At 35.7% G+C, this 16737-nt stretch overlaps 1 protein-coding gene across 5 annotated transcripts in view; it reads right to left on the minus strand.

The window, feature by feature from the left end:
• Window positions 1-15718: 15718 nt before the first annotated feature.
• LOC150108767 (tetratricopeptide repeat protein 33-like) overlaps window positions 15719-16737 on the minus strand; it is a 110129-nt gene continuing 109110 nt past the window's right edge. For 4 of the 5 annotated variants that reach the window (XM_090416232.1, XM_090416231.1, XM_090416234.1 and 1 more), the window contains one exon: window positions 15719-16001. In XM_090416232.1, the coding sequence (XP_090272358.1) occupies window positions 15780-16001 (222 nt within the window). In that variant the 3' untranslated portion in view covers window positions 15719-15779. The remainder of the gene's footprint in view (window positions 16002-16737) is intronic. The other variant, XR_016550681.1, reaches the window with a different exon arrangement.

Here is a 16737-nt window from a genome sequence, read left to right on the forward strand (position 1 = left end):
CCGTTTTGAAGTTTGCATTCACGCGAATTTAAGATTTCTTCTAGTGCATGTGAGGCATAGTTCCAACATAAGTGAATAAAATGTTAAAACTAGAGATAACTTTTCTTTTTCGATAATCCAGGATTTAAAATTTAATTACTTAAATAAGAGCCAACAGGCTTCATATTCATAGATTAAAATTTAAATTAATTTAAGGCGTGGAAGAATAAATACCATAATAGCAAAGACTTTTTCATGTTAAAAATTGCACACTTATTATTTTTTGACGACAAGAACATTCCTTAGAACCGGAACCAGTTTGTTAACATTTACTCTGAAAAGTAATTTCCATAAGGTTTTTTCTTGATATCATTTTAGATGAGGATATCACATGACATCGTATTCCATTGATAAAAGAAGATTTTTCTACTTCATTAATAGAATTTCTTTTCTGTTTGGGTTATGTTGTGTACCGTTTTCTTTTCTTTTCTGACCTTGATCAATCATACACTGGTTGAGCATTTGTCATTCGAAATTACAGACATAACCGTAATGAAGGTAATCCGGGGTCGATTTCTTTCAGTCTTCTTACCAATCAACGTCAGTCTCTACTAGATTTTGTACAGGTTTAGTTGGAACTTTAAATAACTCACATTTTATTAATCCCTTATAAAAATATTTTTAATGGACTGGAGTGAACACAGTACCATGTGGAATTCAGATGTAAGACCATCGAAACAACTTCGCGTGTTGATTCGCCACACCGCCAAAGGATAGGATGGCAAATCCTGTCTGCCAAATTAAACGCTACTTCCTTACTGATGGCAGGTCACTAGTGCTGGGTTGTTGAGTCTGCGGTAGAGTAGCGTTATGGTGATCAGCAGTGAGAGATAGGACCCTGGGGTTGACTTTTATATGCTTTGAAGGATTCAGGATGAGAGAAAGAGTCCACAATCGATGGCATTCCGACGCAGATCTCGCTCACTCTTCGTGGTTAACCAACTTTCTTCTGTTTTCATTGAACGTAGAATAAGTTTTTTTTGAAACATTGGATAAGATTCTCTTCGTTATTTCTAGAATGTTTTTTTTTTTTAATTTTTATTGTGAAGTTTAGGAGTTGAGTACCGTCTTCGAAGTGAGATGTAAGACCATCTTATCCTTTAGAGTGTTAATTCGTCACACCGCCAAAGTAAACGCTAGTTGCTTACCAGTGGCGTGCCATTAGTGCAATGTCTGCACCAGTGGAGCGTTTGGGCAGTTACAGTGAAAAGTGTACACTGTCTCTGTAGGTGATAGTGTCAGGGACACTGGAGGTTGAGCTTTTGGGTGCTTTGGGGGATGCAGGATGAGAGAATTCATAATCAATGGCACTTCTGGCGGAGATCTCGCTCACAATTCATCTGGTTAATCCTTTTTCTTTTATATTTGCTGAGTTTTGATCGGTGACATTTTCTTTAGATTCATTTCTTGAAGATCTGATTTGGTTTTACGTGAGGCTTGTTTTTTTCCGATTTCCTTCTTAATGTTCGTCATTTTATCTTTTCACGAAAATTGCTGATAGCTAGAACTTTGTATGGCGTGATTTTTATATTTTTGCTTTATTAAAGATGACCGACTGTGAGTTCTTCTCTCTCTTCTTTGTTTTCTGTGCAGTTTAATCATCACACCAATGAATATTCGATCAATCTGCGACACTCTAAATCCTCTTGTTTTCCTTCTCTTCTTACTGTCAAATCAAAGAAAGAGAAAAAAGCTTTAAACTTTGATTCAAGATGATAAAAATATAGCATTTTATTCTCTTTCTTTCTTGATTAAGTAAAAAATTGTTTCACAAATTATAACCTACTATTAAAAACTAATCGCGCGTATTACAAAGAAAAGCCTAAATGACATACGTCATTAAAAGTATAATCTAGGTTTCTCTTACAAAATTTGAAAAATCCAGTTGAATAAGGAAAGAAACGTTTAAATAAGACTTTTACCTCCTCCCTAGCCATCTCCTGATGAGGCAGCAAAAAGTGCCGAAACATGTTTCTTGAATGAGGGGGGACGTACTATTTTAGGTTTTTCGAACTTAATCAGATCTAAACTTTTGTAAGACTGAAAAACAATCAACTTGAGAGGACCACCAACAGCGATTTGGGCCTCTGTCCATACGATCGCTAAAAGAAAATAAATTTAGGATAAAGTAGTATTCATATGTCCTTTTGGAGGATATCGCGATTTGTCAAGAAACATGTCGAGATGGTGGGATATAAAGTTCCTGTTCTGATGTCATTGCTCAGATGAAGATAAATGCACAGTATTACGAACTCGCATGTTATTACTGCGATTCGTTCCCCTTTTCAACGCTAATTAAGATTGGCCTTAAGCAGACTGGAATCTGATAAAATTTGGAAAACTTTGCTGAACAAAAAATATCTTCATTAGTTTTATAATTAGTTTCTTATTTTTGTAGAGGTAGAAGAAAAATATGTTAATTGCTTTCATATTCCTTGAAGATTGGACAATATTTCTGTGTAAAGTAAAAGATAAAAAATACAAAAATAGGGCAACACAGACTAGCTAGCCTAAGAGGAAGAACAGCAAAAAAAATTGTGAAATAACCCTCAAATCAAGATTTCGTCAAATCAGAAATAAACATTTTGAAAAGTGATTTCAGTGATATTCTTAAATAAGAATGGGATAGACAGTGTGAGTGGAATCTAAGAACTTTTACTTCCAGGCAGAAAGATACGCCCTCAAATTTCAATTCTAATAATAACAATAACAGTAATGAAGCCTTTATTTTTTCATATGGGGTTCTCCCCAGTCCCTTTTGGGGGAGCTGGTTGAGCCCAGTATTATGGGGATCACTATGCACAAGATCAAGATGAAGATAAGAAACCGTGACGTCATTGGTCGATAAGATCGGAGACGTCATTGGGTGATTAGACCAGTGACGTCATGAGTATGGAATCGTGGAATTTCTCTGGGGGAGACATCTCTCTGTGACAGCACGTTGTAACTTTTGGCTCGAGTATGGAATTCTGGGTAATTGTTTGCATATCGAATTCTGGGTGATGGTTAGGAATAAGATAAGGATAAGTGATGTCATTGAGCTGATGATGGTTATAGTATGGAATCCTTGGAATTTCCGTGGGGACCCATCCATCTATGAAGTCACGTTGTGTCTTTGATTCGAGTGTGCAATTCTGAATGATGGTTAGAGATAAGTGATGTTATTGATTTTTGTTTGTTTGCAGAGGTGCATTATGGAATTCTGAGTGATGGTCTGTTAAGCCCAGTTGCAATGACATCACATTGTTTCTCTTGGTTTGAGCATGGAAGTCCGGGTAATGATCAGAGGGTTGAATTCTGGGATATGCCGCCATCTGTCAGTGAAATGAGATCAGCTTTTTGTTCGAATATGGCATTATGGGTAGTGATTAGAGATTGGAATTCTGGGAGGATATTTGGTCAAGCGATGGGATATTTTGGCTCGACTGGGGAACTATAGGAAAATATGTGTCAATAGATAGCAGTAGACATTTTCTAAAATAATTAACCAGTGGATATCAGTTGGGTCCCCATTCATCCCCTCATACACACACTTTTTTTTTCATATTCACATTTTCTAAAATAATTATTGGAATCTCAGTTTTACTCCTATGTCATGATTAAGATCTTAAAAGGTTCATTACCTTTCTAATTAAATGTTAACTTTATTACAAATTCTAAGCAGAATAAATATGGAGAACACATCAACGACACCAAAATTTGTTCGTTTAAGTTTACAAGTACACATTCATTTGACTGAAATAATATTTACAAGTATATTCACAATGAAAAATTGAAATCTGTAATTACCTAGAGATATTTTACAAGATTTGTGTCTCTTGCTATTTTCCTGAAGAAAGAAAAATTTCAAAGGGTTTTGGGTTCGCTCATTTTTTTTTACTTTATGGGATACACAAAACAGTACAGTACAGCACAACACACACAAGACAATATGCGAATGAACGAATGAATTGCAGTAAATAAACTGAAAATGCACTCGATTCTTATTCCTAATAGGTTTCTGTCCATTTCCTTTATATTGCAACATTCACAATGTGGCTTATGGCCATGGTTGTAGATGTGATCTCGAAGTGACATTCTCTACATAGTGACGTCACCTGGGCAAAGTTTATTCATTTGTGTGTTCATGGGAATTAAGATCTTAAAAGTTCATTACATTTTTCTAATTAAATCTCAACTTTATTACAAATTCTAACCAGAATAACTGAGCAAAAAAAAAAAAAAAAATATGGGTATTTATTCACTGTGAATTCAAAATTAGATGTAGGTCTTACTTTAATCTGAAGAACACATCAACGACACCATAATTTTTTCATTTCAGTTTACAAATGCACATTTTATTTGACTGAAATATTATTTACAAGTAGATTCACAATGAATATTCGAACATGTAAATACCTAGAAATATTTCACAAGATTTGTCTCTCTCTCTTGCTATTTTCCTGAATAAAGAACAATTTCAAGGAGCTTTGGCCTCGCTCATTTTTTTTCTGGATATTTTCCCGTTTTTGCATACATAATTAACCATCCAAGAAATTATATATATATATATATATATATATATATATATATATATATATACTAGGGGGGATAGGGCCCCCCCTTTGTTCCGGACTGGTAGGCCAATTCTCCTTCAATTCTGATGATTAGACACTTAGGATAGCCCCTGAATGTCAAGTCTTCAAAAGGAGGGTTCTTTGCTCCTGGCGCCTACATCACCCCGCACCCCAGAGTTCTGGACTGGTAAGCCAGTTCTCCTTGAATTCTGATGACTAGAATTTTGAAGTCTGGAAAGGGGGGTTAACCCTTCCTAGTGCCTGTGGCACCCAACCGCCCCCAAGTTCTGGACTCGTAGGCCAGATCTCCTTGAATTCTGATGACTCGAATTTTGAAAACTCGAAAGGGATGCGCCCCCCCCCCCCCGAGTTCCGGACTGGTAGGCCGGTACTCCTTCAATTCTGATGACTCGAATTTTGAAGATTCGACACTCAGGGTAGCCCTGATTATAGGGTAGATATATGTATATATATAACTCATCGAAATATTTTGATTTGTCTATAATCAACAAATTGCTTCTATGCCATGTTTAAAATTTTAAAAAGTTCATTACTTTTTTTTAAATTAAATTTTAACTTTATTACAAAATCTAACCAGAATAATTTACCAAAAAAAAAAAAAATGTGTGAATTCACTGTGACTTCAAAATTAGACGTTTTTTTTAAAAATCTATATTTGAACGGTTTTCTATTTTCTTCATCCTTATTATGTTACACACTTTTTCTTATCTTATCTACATCTTGTTCATACTACTGTTCATATTCGCATACTACTGAGTCCTCCTAATGAGGGATTGACTGTGAATGCACGTGTGTTCATAGGGCTGATTTGCCTGTTCTAAGGGACGAACAACCCAAGTTTCCATGTGAATTTCCCCGTGCTTCCATATGAGACCGGCTAACTCATCTTAGTCGAAAGAGACGAGAGAAAGGTTCCTCACGTCATGGACTCGAATCGAACCCAGGACTATTCCGCCAAATGGCTTCATCTATACCGACTGAGCTACGGAGGCTCTAAGGATAAAGCATGAGTGAATTCAAATACACTTAAGTAGGAAAAATAATGCATCAAAAACAAGCAAGTCGACATTATAATCAACGTGATTCTTTATAATTGAAAATAACGTAGAATGCACAGAACATAAAGAACTGAAGGGGGTGGGTCTCATATTTCCATGTTTAAATATTACGAAAGTGATTTTCATTTTCGTAATATTTAACTCACACATCTACTTAAAAGTCATAATAAAGGTCTTTTTGTGTAGGAAATCGTATAACTGTAAGGAAAAAAAATATAATTTTTATGTTATCCAAGAAATATTTGTTAAAAATAAAACAAATTAACGATACGACAGAAAGAACTAAACAAACAATTTGTGTTAACACATGTATAGATATCTTAATGATTTTAACTACGAAATTAGTTTCTCTGTGTGATATCTTTACGTCCGAGCCAACGAATTCGAATATAAACAAGCATGTAGAAAATTCACACATGTCAACTCGTTTTATGTGCGGCAAAGAAATGCGTGGCACTTAACAATGAATATTGTGAGTGCGAGCGGGATCGACAGTGCCACATCCATTCACTGCCTCAACGATGTAGTGCGAAAACTTTCACAGACAATACGCAAGCGAGTGGGCATGGCTGCATCGCATTAAAACTTTCGAAACAGCAACCTCATGATTCTGTCACTGAATTCAATTAAATATCATCCTTAGATCCCGGGTCGTACAATAAGATGAGGCGACCCGTAGTTTTTCCGACTCCTTGGTTTAGATTTTAGAACATAAATTCACTCACTCGGAACAAGCAGTATGTGGTAACAGGATTAACAATAGCAGTGGGTATTAAAAATAACGTACCCGACTATCTCGTTTACACCTGGTTCGTGTTTTTATTTTATTATTTTTTTTGTGATACACGCGAGAAAACGAATAAAACCCATTCTTATCCCAGGAGAAGCAAAACAACGAGGAAATGGTTTCAAGGATATAATAGAATTACAATATTCCGACCTTCCAGAGGTAAATGATGGTGCTTTGTTATTTTGATAATTGCCATGAAAAAAATATGAAAAACTAAATTATGCCGAAAAATCCTTGGCATAATAAGTTGGAATACAAAAATAATAAGTAGGGTATAGAAGTAGTCAGGGCTCTTTACATACTGAATGCATGAAAGCCAACTGCATTTATTGAGAAAATTATACCATAAAAATCTATCAGGTAAGGCCTGTGTAGTTCAGGGGAAATGCACTTGATTGCTGGAAGTTAGACTTAGGTTCAAGTCTAGTCACTGACTGGAGGAACTTTTTCTAAGCCTGTCTTCGACCGGTTCCCCAGTTAGTCTATCTATGGCATAGGCCAGCGGTTTTTTTTTTTTTTTTTTTATCATGGAAACTTGAGTTTTTCGTCCCGTAAACTCAAGAAAATCGACCGTAGTACCCACATTATTTCAGACAGTAACATATCATGTTAGGGTTAGATATCAAGAGAGATGGCAGCACTTCTTTGCCAGTGTTTTCGTCAGTGACCGCCTATAATTAGTGAGAGACATGGGCCAACTATCTCTGATTGGCTATTGGCAGAGATTGAGCTGCCCACTCAATCTCAAAAAACGCTAGACAGGGTATAAAAGCCTCACCTACTCCCTATAAAGGGAATAAAAGGTATTAGCTGATTTTTTTTTTTTTTTTTGAAATCTATCAGGTTTAAATAGATTGGAAGAAAAAGTTTAAGACAAAGGAAGGAGAATTAACACCATATCAGAATGCAGTCGGTTGTATAAACGATGAAGTTATGGAAATTAGCAAGTGTCAGAAAAATATATATTTGATGGAGTGTAAACAGTAACACTAAGTTGGCCTATTACTGCACGCTTGGTCCTACGCACACTTTCAAAACACTCTCACTTCCAGCTGGTACTTTGAAACATCACCCAAAGTCAAGACTGCTCAATTGGCATGCCTTGAGTTCTGATCTCCCCACTATTCTTCAATGGAATGAGGATATACTTAAGTGCTATCAAAATGCATTCCTTTATAATTTCCCGTCACTTTCTCTTACTTTTCATAACACTGAGAGAAAGCAATCATGGGAGGGGGATCAAAATGGGGAAAAGAGAAGAGAAAGAATATGGCATCTATTAGACCCAGTTGTGCCCATGAAATCAGATCACGGGTGATAAATGTCAGACACGTGCCAAATCTTTTTGAACAAAGATAATTAATTTTGAGACTTAAAAACAGATAATTACTTATCAAATTCCTGATATGTACCCTCAATGGGTGTACAAGATATGATAGTACTACATGAAAATTTACATTTAATTAATAATCTTTAATAAGAAAATTAAGTTAATTCTCTGGCCTATAGCAGCAACCAACGTGCTGTTGGCCTCTTTCTTACACACTAGCCTCAAATGCGCTGCCGTTACCGATCAGTTTTTTTTTTTTTTTCAAGCTGAAGTTCATCTGCTATCATCAGTATTATCCTCTTCCCATCCTGAAAATGCTGTTCCGTCCTCATTCTCTCTCCATAACTGTCATATTCTGTCAGCCAAGTCTAGGTAATTGGCAATTACTTTTGGCCAAGAACTAACCACTGCTCAGTTCTCTCGTTCTAAACACTTCTGGTATTCGTATACATAAAGTGTTGTAGCCTCTTGTCCCAAATCTGCTCTTACACTTTATGCTGATCATCACATTCCGATTTTCACTTGGCAGCACACCATACATTCTCCCATCTACTAAGCAACTATCCCTGCAAGAGGCCATTCCTCCCACCATTGCCATTCCCCGGGCTTTCAGAGAACAACAATCTCTCCAGGTGCTCACCTCCTTCCAATTTCAAATGCAGCTCATCTCTCGCCCACAGCAGTCTTTTACTTCCCAAGACACTCCAATCATGCACGTATTCCCGACTTCTCTTTCATCACATTCTAGATAGCGGAAAAAAGGATTTCAGTTATTGGCTAAATTTTTCAACTCTGTCAATGTAACCCCATCATATTTCTTTTTCGGACCTTTTAGGCCTTTCATTGCACATGTACCTCCACTTATTTTGAAACACCGAAATGCTGAAAGCGAAATCATGAATATCCTCCAGTGTTATATTTTTATCTTGAATATGATCGAATTATTCTATCATAATAAAACTATGATCCATACATACCAGATTTGTCTTAGTAGTATAAAGAATATAAAGCAGACATCAATCATCTTTCCTTAACTTGCCCCAGAATCTTGATCTGAATGATAAAATTCGCGAGATGTGCTTGCAAGCTATCTCCTTACTTTAAGTCTACATAAAAAAAAATAATAAAAAAAAAAACGGAAAAAGAAAATAGAGGTATGCAGGAGTGGTACTTGCCATTATCCCAAACACTTGACGAATCGAAATCATGTTGAATTCAAGAAGTTATTACAGCACAAGATGTCTCAAAAAATAATAATAATAATAATAAAAAAAAAAAAATAAGGTTCTTATTTTCCAAGCAACATCGAAATTATTTTATTTATTTATTTTGGGACCTGTTTCATTGCGATTTCTTCTCTTATGTCATAACAAAATACACTGTCCAAAACCCTTAGGACACCATTTCTAAAGATTACAACTGCAAATTCAGACGAATCAATTTGTAGCAATTTGTATAACTGACGATTTCGAGTAGAAAGCGGGTATACATTAAAATCTTCAAATCACGCGCAAAGGGTAGCACCTGACAGAATAAAAGGCAAAAGATTACGCTTAGCGAATTGTGTTTGAAGGAAGTTCTTTTCGTGAAGGAAGAAAGTTGCAAACTTGGATGTCTTGTATTGCCTGAAAGATATCATCTAGATGATTTCATGCAGGGAAGAATTATTGGAAAGCTTGAAGGCAATATAATTAATGATATTGCCAGACAGTTCGGAATCTCACACAACGCTGTATCCATGCTCTGGGCAGCGTTTCAAACCAATGGATGTTCCGGACGTTTGCTAAGAGATCGCCCTTGCTCTACCAAGAATAAAGATATATTTTTGGTTATAACAGCAAAACGTAATCGACGCACTATGGCAGGTCAGCTTGCAAGTCGGCTCCATTCAAACACTGGTGCGCGAATATCTCGACAAACCGTGGCACGATATCCGCGATAAGCAGGCCTATACGCAAAGGCCTGTAGTCTGCCTTCTTTATCCACAGCTCATCGTGGAGCACATTTTCAGTGGTACTGCATCCATAAAAATTGGACAAGACACTAATGTAAAGTGAGGGTCAATTTAGTCTTTTCTATGATTCTAGGGGACACTTGATCTAGCATGAAAGTGGTACTGCTTACCAGGGCCGGATTAACATGGTAAGCAGCCGATGAGTTGCATCTGAGTGCTGAAGTGTGTAGAAAAATAAAATAAAAACACGTTTTAATATTAGCGTTTATTAAATGTGGATATTCACTAAATATATTGTAATAAATACTGCGAGTTTTAATAAATTTAGCAAAACTGCAAGTTGTTTTTCGCTGTGTGGTACGGCGCTTTCAAAAGCATTAAACGAACCGGGGGCTCGTCCGGGACGTCTTACATTACCGACTTTCTTTGCACCTCGCATTCATCGGTTAAGACAAAGGCGCGCACGTGTATCCGGCTTAACATATATTACGAAGTGATATTTGGGTATTTTTTGTGGAACAGACCTCACACTTTGTAAATAAATCATCGAATTGTTGATTGCTAAACACACAGTGGATGTATAGCTAATTCACAGTGAGGTAAGTAGATTCAAAATTTAACCTAAGCCTTTGCAAATAAGCGAAAAATTTATACATTTCTTTTATATTTAGCTTTTATGTCTTACAGAATTTTTTGTTCAAATTTTTTTTTTTACTTCAGAATAAATTTGGGCATAATGGAGACGAAAAAAAGAATTATCCGGAGCTGCGAATAAAAAAATAAAAGCTGAATGAAGAGATACAGAAAGGGCAGCTAACCAAATTTCTCAAAAAGTCTCAAGGTTTTTATCCACGTATCTCTTAGATAAATTAAATAAATTAAAAGATTTAAATTTAGATATTAAAATTTTGCAGAGGCAAGGATACGATAACGGGGAGAACATGAGAGGAAAACAGTGGCGTTCGGAGACATTTATCGAATATTAATCCCCGAGAACTCTTTGTCCCGTGCGCAGCACACGCATTTAATTTGAGCGCTGATGCTGCTCAAGTTAATGCTAAAACAGAGTTTTTTTTGTTTTGTTTAATTTCTTTAGTGCTTTGAATAAACGATGGGATGTACTGAAAAAGTATACACCAAAATTGTGATTTAAAACTTTATCTGATTCTAGATGGGAAGCGAGGATTGACGCTTTTCGTTCGCTTAGATATAATAGTGGAGAAGTTTTAGATTATTTTGTGGAAATTTATAATAATATTCAAATTGATGACAATAGCACAAAATATGACACAAAAATATTACCTTTGAAAATTACAGGTTATGGATTTTTGTGTTCACTTTATAATCTGGTATGAATTTTGTGTAGGATCAATGTAGTGAGTAAAATGCTTCAAAATCCAAACAAATTTAAGTGAATCTATAAACGCCCTAAATAATGTAATCGACTTTAGTGAAGAATTTAGATCGGATGAAAATTTTAATGTTATAATTGAATCGGCAAAAGAGTTAGCATGAGATTTAGAAATTTCTCCCGAGTTCAAAAGTAGTATATTATATTACGCAAAAGTAAGAAAATATTGTTATAAATGACTAAGCGCCCGTTGATCCGCAATCTAACTTTTTTAAAGTTAGGTTTTTTTCTTCCAGTTGGGAACACTATTATTAATTCTTTGGCTGAAAGGTTTGATCCGTTGACAAGTCGCCTTAACCAATTTCAGTTTTTATTCAGTTTCAAGGAAATTTCTCATATGGATGAGAACAGTTTAAGAAAACACTGATGATTTACAAGTTGCTGAGTGATGATGAAGAAAAGGATATTTGTGCCACCGAATTACATAATGCAATACAAATTCTAAAGGACATCATAAAGGATAGTGACAGCTTAGACACACACTGAAAATATTACAAATAATTTAGATAGCATCTATTAATTTAACAATTTCACTTGGAATATTTTTGACACTACCAGTTTCAGTAGCAAATGGCGAACGTCATTTTCAAGACTGAAGCTAATTAAAACATATCATATCTAAGATCTAGTATTTCACGGCAAGACTGGTTGGATGTCAATGATCGCAACAGGTGATATTTGTGAGAAACTAGAAATAAGTGAAATTTTGGATGATTTGGTTCCATAAAATCATGAAAAGTAAACGTTTAAATTATTTAATTTTTTCATACATTTCTTTTTCCATTAAAAATTAAATCATTCTTATCTTCGTGCAATTTTTCTGGTTTGTGCATCTATAGTTATAACAGCTTATAGTCCAGTAATAGGCAACATATATCTAATTCTAGTCTGCATTTTTGTATGTTTTACGATTTTTGCTGTGTTGTTAATACATGTAATTTTCAAAGTACAGGACTTTACTTAAAAATATGTGTTTTGAGTTATTAACCATTGAATTTTAACTACATTTTTTTTTTTTTTTTTTTTTAAAGTAAAGGGAGCTCAACTGAAATTTGCATTTTGGCGAGAGGATTCCTAGACAACCTCGTTTCCTCAAAATACGTATTATGGAAATTCAATCAAAATCTGACTGAGGAAAGTGAATTTAATACAGAAGTCGAAAAAAAAATAATAGAAGGAGCAGAAACTCTTGAAAATGTAATTGGGGAATGGGGAAACATTTAAATCAAATATCAAAACGGCAGTTATCCAAATAGGAAGTAAAATAAAGGATAAGCGGAATACAGAACAGGAAGGTCTAAAAAATTATCTTGCCTATACTACTCAAATAGATAAAAACAGAAATAGATCTGTTAAAAATAAAATAACATATCTACAAAACAAAGAAATAGAAAATGCATGGCAATGGCACGTTTAAAAGCTGTAGAAAAGCAAAGCATCCACTGTTTGGCTGTTTGAAAGGGGAAAAAAAATATTAAAAGGATGAATGCACTGCATTGTCAACGGGATTTACAGTAAGAACACTTAATGAAGATGTCCTACGAACTTATTACAGCTCTATACACAGAAAAAGCAAGTGATACTATCGAATTCAATAGTGATGCCATTTTTATCCAAGCTGACTCAGAGGGAGGCAGAAGAAATTGTCGCCCTACATTACAATTTTAGAATGTAAGAATACAATAAAGCATCTCTCAACAGGAAAATCTCCAGGAGCAGATGGTTTTATCAGTGAATTTTATAAAAGGTATTTTCAAAATTTTGAAACTTGTTTATGAGGATGATTGATGAAATCATAGAAACGCAGACAAAACCAGAAAATTTCAACACTGGATACATCACGTTTCCACTGCTACAAACTATCTGACGGAAAAGTCTGGGTTTGGTGGGTGCTAGAAAAGCTATTTTGCAGCATGTCATACCAGCTGTAAAATTTGATGGACAATGGTCATAATCTGGATCGTTTTTTTTTCTTGGTTCGAGTTGGGCCTTAGTTTCAGTGATGAGGAATCTTAATGTTGAGGCCAATAATGGCAATGTAGACAATTGTGCTTTTAACATTTAGACAATTCCTATGTTCACAAAGCTGGAACGAGTGGGTGTGATGAGTGTTGTAGAACTTAACTAGCTTGCACCGAGCTTCGTGCAAGCTAGTCATCTGTGGAATGAATTCAAATGCAGCTTGAGAGCTAGACGGAATAGCTTGCAGATCAGTGCCCGATAAACTAATGATCATCGGGAAGAATGGAAAATTACTCCAGCAACATACCAAAATCTAGTGAAGAAACTCTCCAGAGTTGGGATGAGCAGGTGTATGGATATTTTTGATCAAATAATGTATATGATCAACAGTCTACTGATTTGTTCACATTCTTTCATATTGTTATCTATATAAAATAAAACAGATAAATTTGGTAATCCATCAGACCTTTATAAAATTTAAACATGCCACTATGTACATCTCCCTTGAACAAACCATTCGTTGTCTTGCTGCAAGACATGATCTACTTTAGCATGCTCACTACAAAGAATTGCATTAGCAACCCAATCTAAATCCCAGCACTCCACCCTGACATACAGAGTAGGCTATAATTCAAAGATACACTGTTGTGAAATGGAACAATTTTGCTTTCTGTCCACTCCTTTGGTACCTTTTTTATTGTAAAAATTATTAAACAAGTACACTGATTGGAAAGAAGTAAACAGATGCCATAGTGTGAGGAACAAACAGCCATGGAGTCCACCTTAATAAGTAGAACCTCTTGTCAGTGAAATGACTACAGCAATCCTACAGGGCACTTTCCACAAGCTTACAATAGTGATCAATGGGAATTTTGAAGCATTCTTCCTGTAGGCATGTAATGAGGTCCGGAGTATTGTGAGCCAGACATCCCTTGACCTTACCTATTGCTCCAGTTCATTCCACAGATATTCATTAGGGTTGAGATCAGGGCTCTGTGGAGGCTAGTCAAGTGTGGGACATTCATTTCTACAAATCACACAGTTACAGCAGCAGCCTTATGTTCACTGGGCATCTGCAGCAACCATACCCCATCATTTTGCTCATTAGAAGGTGTAGCTTGATTCGCTGCTCCATAACAGTTTCCCAAGTTTCCACATCCCACGACACACACTCTTTGCACCACTGAAGATGAGGATGCTGCATATTGGTTCAGGTGATGTTGGGCTTGCATATTGCAGTCCTTCCATGTAAACCCATGTTGTGAGCCTTAGTTCTGAATATTTTTGTGCAGATTCGTGTTCCAGTCAATGCATAAAACTCTGCATTCAACGTGCTGGATGAGGAATAACAGTTTTTACATATTATCCTTTGTAGCAGCACCCTATGATCATGTTTGATGAAAGTGGTGGGTCATCCTGCAGGAAGCACTTGCAGTTGAGCTACCATCACAGTATGGTATTGCTGATTGTTGACCTAGGATGGCCTCATTTGTCAACAATTTGCCAAACAGACAGGCCTGCCATATGGTATTCTTTCACAACGCCTCTTTCAAACTGTCAGTCCTCTTCTTGCATTTATTTCACCTGAATACAGTTGCACTGACTTGGAAGCATCATATTCCTCCAATTTATACTGGCTGCAAACACAACTTGTTACATGACATGATGCACCTTGCCCATGGGAGTGTCCATTGACATTTTTCCAAGCAGTGTATGTCAAGAGTGTCATTAACTGGAACATTCACTTGAAACATGGTCATATGTTGTGAAGTCCTACTGTCTTTTTATTAAAACCTAATTCCTTATACGTCCTGCTCACTCACCCAGTCTCCATTTCCTTTGCACCTAAGCTGGGCATAATTTTACGGAAGGATGAAATACCATAATGAAATGTTAATTTAATATATTTTCTATATCATCTAAAGTGGTTAGCATTTTCACCAACTAACATCATCCTCCTATAATCATTCTTTCTTCCACATATCAAAAGAACTGTCTTTTTTTTCAATTTTTTTTTTTTAATAATGAGGTTCTTACTTCAAACTCTTATTCAACCTAACTCCAGAAGGCTGCCAGCCCCTTTTGACAACTTCCAGTTCACTGCTTATTCCAGCACCACGCAATTCTTCATGCCCAGGAACTTCTCCAAACTGAATTCTCAATCTATCGTAAAAATATAGTTCAACACTTTTCTATTCACAGTTCTTATGGTTTTTGCCACAAAGTTAATGCATGATTACTATCTCCAACTAAAGTCAAAACAGTTAGCTTACTTATTGTCGAATTCTCATGTGCTGCTTAAGGTAGTTATCCCTCAGAAACTAAATTTTTTCTTTACCTCATTTGTAAGCTTTATACTATTGAATTAATGGAGGGAGTAGAACACTTACACTAACTCTTAAAGCACAGACATGCACATATGCATATTTCAAATAACACACCACATTGTCATTGTGCAGGCATCTGTGAAGAGAGGACATGTTGGAAATAGTCAAGAATTCAATAACAAAAGTTTACTTTTGTTATTGATCATAGACAGTTATTCTTTATAAAGAATATTTTGAATTTCTTAGTCAATTTTTGATATTACATTCACCCAATATTTATATACTTTTATTTTACAAAGATATACACTGTCACATTAATTAATGCATAAAATCAGTCTCTACATCTCACTAAACTTGATTTCTCTGGTGTAGCACTTTTATCATTTTCAGTTTCTGAACTGTTGGTTCCAGAGAGCAGAATAACTTCATTCACTTGAGAATTTGCAAATTCATGTTTTTTGTTTAAGAGTTCAACAGCCCAGTTTAAATCTTCATTCCAGAGTTCTTTACATGCAGGATTCAGATGCAGTGCTTTTGAAAAACTTCTAATTGCCTAAAGGAAATATAAAATGTGTTAAATGTTAAAAAAACTATAATAGTGAACCTTTAATAAGTATTTTAGTAATGAACCTAGATTGATTAACTAAACATGTTCATCAAAAGAGAGAATAATAACATACGCACAGCTGCTTAACACACATACACCATTAAGAGCTGAATTCTCAGCTTAAACCTAAGTACCAAAGATATACCGATGTCCAAAACCTAAGGATGAACACAATTTTCGAATATCACAACTGCAAAATCAGCTTGTGGCAATTTGTATAACTGACAATTTCCAGTAGGAAGCGGTACACATTCAAGTTTTCGAATCACATGCAAAGGGGTCATGTGGTAGCACTCAACAGGATAAAAGGCAAAAGTAATGTCTTGTAATGACTCAAAGACATCATCTTGATGATTTCATGTGGGACCGAATTATTGGAAAGCTTGAAGGAGGCCGCAGAATTACTGATATTGCCAGAGAGTTTGAAATCTCTCACAGTATTGTATCGGGGCAGCATTTCAAACCAATGGGATGTGTTCCAGATGTGTGCAAAGAGGTCGTCCTCACTCTACCACAGAGTATGAAGACAGCTTTTTTGGTTATAACAGCAAAATGTAATCAACACACCATAGCATTCAGCATGCAAGTCGGCTCCATTCAAGCAGAAGTGCATGGATATCTCATGAAACTGTGGTAAGACGCCTGCAACATGTAGACCTATATGCCCGATAGTCTGTAGTCT

This window comes from Typopeltis vanoorti, chromosome 3, assembly GCF_054136105.1.
Source record: "Typopeltis vanoorti isolate ZY-2024b chromosome 3, IOZ_Tvanoo_1.0, whole genome shotgun sequence".
Lineage (NCBI taxonomy): Eukaryota > Metazoa > Arthropoda > Arachnida > Uropygi > Thelyphonidae > Typopeltis > Typopeltis vanoorti.